Raw genomic sequence first — 9,972 nt, 5'->3', positions numbered from 1 at the left:
TCCCTCAGCCAGGCCTGCAGAGGCTCAGGACGCGGGTGAGGGCCCCAAGATGGGGTGCGGCATCTTCTCTTCCCAGCTCACATTTTGGAGACGTTCACATGTGCAGCTTATTAAAGGAGGAAGCAACCATTAGCCCGCATTTGTTCTCCTGCGGGTCTGTATGCATTTGCAGCAATAAAATAAAAAACAGACAGTTTTCCTCTACATCCATCACACCATTGCCCCTGGGGTAGGACTGGGGAGACCACCTGTCTCTGTCATTTCTCCAGCCCTGTGTGTTTCATACCAACTTCTCTCTCCCACCCACCCCTTCCCTTTGGCATTGTGATGATAACTTGGCCAGGGACACCCTTGGGTGTCAAAGAAAGCTTAGAGGCAGCTGATTATTTTCACTTTTTAAAAAAGGAAAAAAGTTTTATTACGAAACTAGTTTGTATAAAACAGGGTTATACACGTTTTTGTAAGTTTGTAATAAAACAGTAAGAAAAAAAAAAGGCAGTGGTAGAAATTTCCAAAAGGCAACCCTATCAAAACCATCTGGCTGCCACTTTTTCGTTTGGACAGTAGCTGAATAAACTTTGTTCTTCGTGAACAGGATTTAATAACATCATTAATACATTAGCAACGTTTCTATAAAGTAAGACACATTGGTGCTGAAGTACATCTGGCAGTATTCTGATCTCACCTATGGGGAGAGTTCTTTACAAAAACCACATAGGGGAAACAGCAGTTGTAAGGTGAACTACACAGCTAGAATATGCAGAGGTAATAGCATTACATGTTAAAGTATCAAGATATACACATTTTAAACCATTTGTACAAAACTTCTATAAATTTTTTTCTCTCTCTTTCTCTCTTATGTACAAAAATATCTTAATATATCCCCAAACTGGTTAGGATAGATACAAATAGATTTTTCTTATAATAAAAAAAATTCACAAAAGATTGGAAGCATTCTATGATGAAAACAGTAGAAAAGATGGTGGGAGAGATAGGGTGGGTCTGGGGAGGGGGGGTCCTCGGAGGGGTTCCAGGGTCTGAGTGGGGCCTAGTTTTACTGCAGACGAAGGTCCACAGCTGCACTGGGCTGGGTTACCCGGATGAAAAGGCACCAACCCATTTCTAGAGGGCTGAGCCCTGCGCTTGCTTTGAGAGGGCGCGGGGTGAAGGCAACGCACCGAGCTGCCGCCCCAGCCCGGCCTCGCGGCAGTAGGTGGGAGTTTCTGGGGGCGTGGGCTGCTCGGGTCGCCAGAGACCCCAGCCCAGGCCAGCAGCCTCCTTGTGCGCAGACTCGGCACCCGCCGCTCTCTGCATCCCGGTGATGACTTGCACTGCCAGACGCGACTCGGAGCACACCCTTATTTTCCGAGCGCCTCGCCTCGCAGGCGTGCGTGGATGAGTGGGCCCGGGGTCGGTTGCCTGCTGCTTTTGTTTTTGTGTATATGTGTTTTCTTCCTTTATTTATTTATTTTTCTTTCTTTCGCTCCCTCCCAACATCGCCAAGAAAAGCACTAAAGGTACGGGTTGTGCGGTTCACCCTGTAAGAGAAATAGAACGAAGTTAGTGCGGACTGCGAGGGTCGGGTCTTGGCGGAGGTCGGGAGGTCCTGGGGGGCGTGACCGACGCGACACCTTCCAGGAGGGGCCCCCGCCTCCGCGGCAGCGCCTCCGCAGCTCACCCCCACCCCGCACTCCTCGGAGACCTGGGCAAAGCCACTTCCAGAGGCCAGGGCTGGAACGAGTCCTGGCTTTGGAACTGGCAAACCTTAACACACTCCTTAAATTAAAGAAACAAACAACAACCTTGCACCTCCGTGGGGAAAGCTCCGCTTCCGGCCAGGCACTCAAAGGGAGGGAAAGCACCAGGCCACAGAGCCTCCCTCGCCCCGCGCGCCCCGCGCCCACCTACCTGCCGGCGAAGTCCCTCCGCCCCGGGCCCGCGCGGCCGAGCGCCTCAGAACCAGTTGGTGAAATCCAGCAGCTCTTGCTCCTCCGGGCTGAGCGGGTCGTACGAGCCCTCGTCGGACGAGTAGGACGAGACCGGCGAGCCGGCCATGGAGTTCATGTCGTTGGAGTAGCCGGGCGAGATGGTGGGCGACAGCACGCCCGCCTGGAAGGCGGCGCTCACGGCGTCGTGCTCGTCCAGCAGCTGCTGCAGCGCGCGGATGTACTCGACGGCCGAGCGCAACGTCTCCACCTTGCTCATCTTCTTGTTGGCCGCGCCGTTGGGGACGTGCTCGCGCAGCGTGGCGAAGCCCAGGTTCACCAGCTTGACGCGGTTGCGCTCGCGCTCATTGCGGCGCGCCACGGCGGCCGGCTGCTGCTGCGGCAGGCTGTAGCCGAAGCCGCTGAAGTTGAGCCGGCGTTTGCAGCGCATCAGCTCGGGCGAGGACGAGCGCTGGCGCTTGGCCTGCTTGGGCGCCGACTTGTGGCCGCCCCCCGCGGGCTGGCCGTCGGCCGCCGGGCTCAGCGGTGGGGGCTGCGTGCCCTGCGAGGCGGCCGCGGCGAAGAAGCAGGCGGCGGGCGGCAGGAAGGGCTGCGCCGGGGGCTGCGGGCCGGCGCCGGCGCCCTCCCTCGGGGCCGAGCTCTCCATGGCGCCGGGGACGCGGTGGAGCGGGGGTGGCCGCGGAGGCGAGAGCAGAAGGGAGCGCCGGGAGGGAGCCGGGGAGTTTTCAGAGCCCGCCCGAGCCCCGGGAGGCTTCCCGGAGAGGGGGCGCAGCCCGCGCCAGCGCGCCGCCGCCTCCGCCCCTCCGCCCGCCGCCGGCCGCGGGAGCCGCGCGTGGCGCTCGCGTGTGAGGCCGCCGCCGGCGCCTTCCTGGGCTGAGGGGAAGGAGGCGAAGGAGCTGCGAGTCAGCGCGAGCGCGCCCGCCGCCCCGCGGCCCGGTCCCCGCTCTCCGGGCCCCGCCTCGGTCTCCGGCCAGCGGCCGCGTTCGGGCTGTTTATTATTTCGGGAACCCCTTTCGTCCTCGGGTCCTCCCGTCCCTCGCCCGCCCCGGCCGGCCCGTCGGGCGCCCTCCACGCTCCTGGCCGTGGTGAGAGCGCTGGGCGCCGGAGCGCGGCCGCCTTTTCTACGGGCGACCGGCCCCGCTGGCCCCGCCCCCAGGGCCCCCGCCCCGCCCCGCCTCCGGCCCCGCGCCGCGCAGGGCGAGCTCCATTCAGCCGCGTTTGTTGTCGCAGTGCGTGCGCCTGGCGCGTGCCGGCTCCCGGCTGAATAAACAGGCGGCGCGCTCGGGCGGGCTGTGGCCGGCGGGGGCGGCGCCAGGGAGGGGGCCGGCGCGCCGCGGGGAGAGCGGCCCTGCAGGGCGCAAAGTTTCGGGGTGACGCGCTCTGGGCGGCTCCTACGCTTGGAGCAGCACGCAGGGGAGGTTTGGACAGGAAAGTGGCCCGGGCACCGGAGCGTGTGCAGGGGATGGAGGCTGGGGCTCTGCTATTGTTACTCTTTCTTTCCGTTTTTCTGCCTGCTTTGACTCTCTGGAGCCCTTCAGAGGTGACCCTAACGTAGGATTGAAGTTTAGGAAGAGCCATGGGGGCAGTGGCCCGCGTGAGACTTGGATTCTACTCGCCTCGGATCCCCTTCTCAGCCCTGTGGTTCTTGGTCATTGCCAGCTTCTCCGTACCTCCGTTTTCCCTCTGTACCCTTCATCTGGTCGCATTAAATGATGAGCTTGGGGTGGCTGTGATCCGCGCCGCCGGGCTCCCCCTTGTCCCTGGGCGACCCCGCTGCTCCTCCCTGTAGCACCCCCCCCCCCGTAATATTTTTGGTCCAGGAGGCCGCGGGCGCCTTGGCGCAGGCTCCTTCCCGCCCCAGGCGTGTGCCCGGCCGGCCGGTGGCAGGCGACTGGGAGCCGAGCCCGGGCGGCCGTGTGCTGCCGCCGCCTGGGAGGGGGAGGCGCCTGCCCGGCCGCCCTCGCTGGGCCCCGGCCTTGGCGCGCTCCAGCCGGACCCCGTCCAGCTCCGGATCGCCCGGGGACGCGGCGCCTGGGCTAAGGAGCCGAACCAGTGCCCTGGGGGAACCGCCTGGGAAGGGGCAGAACCAGGCGGATCTGTCCAGGAGGAAAACTGGAGTGCAGGAATAACTGGGTGAATTACGCGGATAATTGCTCCTAATTGAAAGTCCCCCTGTGGAGATGGGTCTTTCTGAAGGGTCCACAGGGTGACCCAGGGAGCCGCCCTCCGGCTGCCTGTTCGAAATTCTCAAAGCCGCAGTGGTCCTGGTGAGCAGTGAGGTTGGATGGTGCCGCAGGCCGATCGCCTCTCCTCTGCCTCAGTTTCCTCTTTGTAGAGGACTAGGTTTGAGAAGCACAGGACCCAGTTCCTGCCAGCAGAGGTCAGTTCTGCAAACCTCTAGGCCCGAAGCCCCTGTGGGCCCTGCAATAACCCCTGGCTTGCCGACCTCGCTAAGGCCACTATGCCTTCTCAGGAGTGTGTGGGGTGAGCAGGCCCTCAGGGCCACCCCGCTGCAGCCAGGCCTCAGGCTGGGGATCTGTGCAGCCCTGGTAGCCTCAGTCACAGTCACCCGATGCAATAGGGTTATCCAGGCGCTGCCCACCCCTGCACCCCCGTGCCTCTTCAGGAAAAGTTTGGGTAGGGGTAGGGTGTGGTTAACATTCGTTCCTTTAGATTCCTTCTTCCTTCGTATGAAACTGAATCATGCAAGAATCCTGAGCTCCCTGCCAGCTGCAGCTCTATTGTTCTATATTCAGTGAAGGTTCCGAGTCCCCTGTGGTGAATAGTACCTTCATCAAGCCCCTCTTCCTCTACCTGCCTCAGTTTCCTTGTCTGCACAGGAGAGGCCTACAGGAGCTACTTTCAGAAGCCATACCTAGGAGTGCAGAACATTTGCTGATGGGCAGTGTGAGTTCTGGGCTCCAGCCCCACACCAAGGCCCTGACCACCAGCACCGCCCAAGCAGGCCATGGATGGCCTCTGAGGGGAAACCCCGAGTCAAGCTTGCTTTCCAGTGCCGGTGTGCTTGGCCTCAGCTCAGGAGAAATGGCAGTGGGGATAATGATGACCCAACCAAAGCCACCAGTAAGCGTGTCCCTCTACTACCCACTCCAGCCCCTCCCGCCCTGCTCTCTTCACCTTTGCAGGCTGCATCTGCTTCCTCACAGGGTTTGCAGAGCTTCTCATGCTCTTCCACCTCCAACAGGCCCAGAGGCTACACCCCAATACCATCCTCTCCATCTTCTCCTAAGGCAGAGGCGTCTAGATCTCTGCCCTTGGGAATCCTGCACCACCCAGGTGGCGCCAGGTGTTTCTGCTTCAGCCCGGTCACCTCCACTCCATCCTTCTGGGAAGAGAAGCCAAAAGTGTTTTCAGTTTGGAGCAAAAGACTGAGGCTCCAGGGTCAAAATCAGAATCCTGCCTCTGACCCTGTGACCTAGAGTGTGACACAGGGCCACCCTTCTGTGGAGCCTCCAAGCTGTGGGACCTCAAGCACAGTGCACATTGCTTGCTAGCAGGCCACAGGGATGGCACCTGGCTACCAGAGTTGTGTGCTCTCAGTGTGGTGTACTTGGGAGCCTGTGGACTGACCGGGAAGTCATGCTCAAAGCCCACCCAAGAAAGGGTCCGTGAGACAGTGGTGGGGCAGCTTTTGTCGCTACTACTAAATAGCTGAGATAATTTGTTTATAAAAAGTGTGTTTTGGCTCACAATTTTCCAAGTTTCAGTCCATGATTCATTGGCCCCATGGTTTGGGACCTGTGTCAAGGCAGCACATCGTGGCGAAAGTGCATGGTGGAGAAGAACCACTCACCTTCTGCCAAGAAAGCAAAAGAGCAAGAGGGAGGGGTGGGGCTTCCACAGTTGTCTTCATGTCCCGGTCCCCAGTGAACTAAGAACCTCCCACCAACTCTAACCTGGGGACAAAGACTTTAACACACAAGCCCTTAGGAGATATTCAAGACCCTAACTACAGTAGAAGGGGAGGCTCAATTCTTGAGTTCCTGGACCACACTGTGAGGATCATTCCAGCCAGCGGAAATCCAGTGCTGTCCCAGCTTCCTGTCTAGGCCTCCAAAGATAAATAATTCCCTTTATTTTTGAAGGATAGTAGTGATTCTGGTTGTGTTCGTTACTTTTCTCTCGTTGCTGAGACGAAATACCTAGCACCAAAAGTTAAAGGGGAAGGGGTTTATTTGGCTTACAGTTTATAGAAGGTTCAGTTCATAGTTGGTTGGCCCCAAGACAGGGACAACATGGTGCACACAAAGTAGCAAAAGCAACAAGGGAAGCAGTTCATGGTGACCAGAAGGTAACAAAAGCAACAAGGGACCTTAACAGAGTCTTTCTGCCCCTTTTATCCCATTCAGACTACCAGGGCTAGGGTGGTGTCAAACCAATCACTCATGTGTAGTGGTTTAGAAATCACAGGCCCTTCACTCCAGCGTCACACATTTCAGGTTCAGCCACCTCTGACCAAATGAGGCTTTGGGGGAACATCCAGACCCAAACCCTGACACTGGCTGGCAAATCAAGGTGATGGAGATAGGAAGCCCATTTCTGTAACAAGAACAGCAGGACAAGATGGAACATAGACTCACTCTGTGACCCTCGCATGAAAAGTGGCTGAAACAGCCTCCAGCCCGGACTTCCTGGGGCTGCCCTCTGCCCTGTGTACCTGGCTGTGTGGAAGTCCCCAGAGTCCTACCTGACCTGGACACTTGAACATGGTCCCATTGATCTGGACATGATGAAGAAAACAATTCATGCAAGAAGCGTTTGAAAGTATCACCCACAAATGGGACCGTGGGCCACATCTGCCCATCTGCCAGGCTGGCATGAGGGCGAAGTCAGATGCTGTTGGTGAGTTGCTTCATGAGGCTCCCCCCAGAGGCCAGGAATTGGCTCTTCCTCCTTCCAAGTTGCAGCACACCAGCCGCGTTCTGTCTGTTCTGTCTCCTGTCCGGGAAAGGCGAGCCACTGACTCCTTTGGACATTGCTTAGAACATAGACCTTCCAGGAAAAGGGAACAGGATGAGTTTTCTTTCTCCTTCAGCACAATAAAGGACTTCATCTCTACCTTTGGGCCACCCTGAGTGGGATCATCAGGAACTGGACCATACTTAGGCCCTTTTCTGCATTTAGCACCAAGGTCTATTTGAGAAGAGGGCTTTCCTAGCAGTCCACATGGATCTGCCATCCCACAGACCTGAGACCCTGGTGCCCTGCATCTTTCCTGCCATGCTAATTCCCACACACCGCCTAAGCCAAATCAGTACCATCCGCAGTCGTGTGCCATCTCTCAGGCCCCACAGTGTGCGACTTCTCTCGGTGGGAATGGGGTTGTGCCCCTCTCTTTGGAAAATCCCCTTCCTACTTTTTATTTGGAGAGCGAAGTGAATGATAAAGGTGAAGCTAGATGCTCTAGGAGATGAACCCTTCAATACAGTTCTCTTTCTCGTGGATAACAATCAAAGAGTGCACAAGCCCCTTGGATTCTGGATTCAAGATTACAAGATTTGCTGGGGGGGGGGCCGTGGCCTGAGTCACAGGAACTTGGGACACTCTGAGGAAAGGATGGAGCTGATCACAAACGTGCAGTGTATCACAGGCTGTTCCGGTGGCCGTAACACGGGGGCCTGTGTCCAGTGGGGTGTGCTGCATCAAGCCTGTGCTAGGAGTGACTGCCCTAGGGAGGGAAACATACATGACTATACAGGTGCTGCCTCCACCTCCACCCCTCCCTTCCCTTCCAGGTGACAGGGCCCTGGGAGGAGGCCCAGCTCCTGGGCACAACAGCGCCATCAGCACATTTGGCTCTCCAGCCTACTTGGTCACAGCAGCCAGGCCTGCACCTGCATCGTGGAGTCCAGACGCCTAAGCATTCCATTCACTTTTTCAATATGCCTTTAAAAGAAAAAAAAATAGTTGGCAAAACGAAACAAAAACAGCACAAACTATATTTTATTGTGGCTTTTTGGTTAGGAAGGAAAGCTTGCCTGGAGAAGGTCGTAATTTGCAGCCACCTCACAAGTCCTTTTGAAGTTCTCCAAATAAGGAGAAGTAAAGCTAAGTCTTTATTTTTTTTCAAAAGCCCCATTTACATTATGATAAAATACCTTCCCTGGATAAGCATAAAGAAAGTCGTTAATCTATATAGCTCTCCAAAGAATCAATACATTCTAAACTTTTGTAGGATTTGTTACACTCTATTTTGTTACAGTAGGCCAGCTCCGCTGTCTAGGCACACGGCTGTCCTTCCCTCCCTCCTCCCCAGCTCCTCCAAGAATGAAAATAAAGCAAAGGTCTTTCATGGTAAACAAAACCAGCTGATTCTTCACAGAGAACCCCTGAATAGCTGGAGAAGAAAAAAACTTACAATAAATGGTGCGTTTTTTTCTCTGCTGGGTATAGTATTCGAGGATCAGGGCAGTATTCAAACAGAGGCCCCTTTTAAAAATTTTTTTTTTTTGCTCAGCAAGAGAGTTTAGAAAAGAAGCGTGGGGTCCATTCATCGCGTTCCCCCCTTTACAATCGCAGGGCTCTATGAAACCTATCTTCCATGCCTTGTCAGAGTGTTTCTGGGGACCAATTAGTGCTTTGTTGCCGGCTTCTTTGCTGAATCTTTGAGCAGCAAGAAAAAGCGCTCTGGAGCCTCTCCTTATTTTGACCATTTCAGTCATTACTCAGTGTAATAATTAATATGACAACTGGACGCTGGAGTTTGTATAGAAACACCTCAGCGACAGGAGCACGCTTGCCGTGGGTGGTAAGGAGCCCCGCATGGGCCCCAGAAGCCACACACACAAAAAGGCATGAATGGCGACAGAGAGAAGGAATAAAGATAAAACAGTTGACACAACGCAGAGGGAGGAAAGCAGCTTGGGAAGGGCCGAGGGAGGGAGGGAGGGAGGGAGAGAGGGGGACAATTAGGCCAGGAGAAAGCGCCCTGCAGAGGGTGACTTGCTCGGAAACTTCGGTGAGCAGAGGCCTGGACGGGAGCGGCCACCTGACGGCCCATCCCGGTTCCGCCCAACTTTGCGGAGCCCCGGGGACGCGGGCTGGGGTCAGGGACAGCGACCTTCAGACCCCCTCCCGCCCGCCCGGGCCCCCTGAGATGCGCCCCGGTCCCCGGGCCCAGCCGCTGCTGCTTTCATCTGTGCAAACAGCTCTGACTTGGGTCTGGAGCTCGGAGCTGGCGGTGCAGCGCGTCCGGTGGGAGAGGGGGCTTGGCGCCGCCTCCCGGCACAGTTTGCCCGGGGAGGGAGAAGAATCGCCCTGCGGCTTTCCCCAGGTCGGACACCGACCCTCCCGGCCCCGACCCCTCTCCTCCGTGCCCTCAGCGCTCGCTCCCGCGGGACCTTTCTGGGGTTCACCGGAAGGGGGCGCTCTGACGGCGCAGCCACCCCTCGCCTCCATCCGACCTGACCTTCTGGCAAGTGCTGCCCCAGCGGCGCTCGGCCCGAGGCCGTGCCGGGCGGACCGGGCCGAGGCGCCGTCCTCCGGGCCGCACCCCGACAGGGCGAGGGGGCCCGGGAGCCCCTGCGAGCCGACGCCTCCCCGGGAGAGCCGGGCCGTTTACCCAGGGGCTGCGGTCAGTCGCGTGTCCCCATTGTGTGGCCACGCGTCCGGGTCCCTTTCCCTCACCCCCGCCCAAGCCCGGCTCAGCCCGACTCCTTGCGGTGCGGCCCGGGACTGCGGCTGCTGCCCCTCCCCGCGGGCCGGGCCTGGCCGGGCCGGTTCGGTGGCTCTCTCGGGCCTCTCTCCCTTCCCTCCCTCCAGGCAGCCCGGCAGGAGCCCCAGCTGATTGGAGATTCCAGTCTTTTTGAGCGGGAAGGGGTAGGAGGGGGAAGCCAGACGTCTTCTGTTGCACTTACTGAGTTGAAGCCCGAAAGGAACTGCAAGAAAGACACGAGTTGTATCTGTAGAGTGCTGAGAACACAGTAATCACCCATAGTAATCACCGGGCGGGCTGTTAAGTGCTAGGAACCTCTCGAAGTAGGTGACCAGAGAGGCATGCTGCTCT

At 57.6% G+C, this 9,972-nt stretch overlaps 1 protein-coding gene and 1 long non-coding RNA gene across 3 annotated transcripts; both read right to left on the bottom strand.

The window, feature by feature from the left end:
• Positions 1–383: 383 nt before the first annotated feature.
• Ascl1 (achaete-scute family bHLH transcription factor 1) lies at positions 384–3,026 on the bottom strand. The gene is made up of 2 exons (XM_021258404.2): positions 1,909–3,026; positions 384–1,538 (listed from the first exon to the last, which is right to left on the bottom strand). Exon 1 carries the CDS (start codon positions 2,590–2,592, stop codon positions 1,954–1,956), a length of 639 nt encoding a protein of 212 aa, XP_021114063.1. The 5' UTR covers positions 2,593–3,026; the 3' UTR covers positions 384–1,538; positions 1,909–1,953.
• Positions 3,027–6,122: 3,096 nt separating this feature from the next.
• Positions 6,123–9,625, bottom strand: LOC147823613 (uncharacterized). 2 transcript variants are annotated; one of them, XR_015443573.1, is made up of 3 exons: positions 9,529–9,625; positions 7,777–7,853; positions 6,123–7,635 (listed from the first exon to the last, which is right to left on the bottom strand). It is a non-coding gene; the product is annotated as an uncharacterized LOC147823613 (long non-coding RNA). The 2 variants fall into 2 exon arrangements; XR_015443574.1 differs by lacking the exon at positions 9,529–9,625 and adding an exon at positions 9,376–9,509 and having other exon boundaries at positions 6,123–7,853.
• Between the last annotated feature and the right edge of the window lie 347 nt (positions 9,626–9,972).

The sequence above is a fragment of the Heterocephalus glaber genome, unplaced genomic scaffold (assembly GCF_053883595.1).
Source record: "Heterocephalus glaber isolate CG9 unplaced genomic scaffold, H.glaber_assembly_v1.0 deba00001572, whole genome shotgun sequence".
NCBI lineage: Eukaryota > Metazoa > Chordata > Mammalia > Rodentia > Bathyergidae > Heterocephalus > Heterocephalus glaber.
Note: the sequence above shows the minus strand (reverse complement) of the source record. Positions and strands in the feature narration are given on the sequence as shown.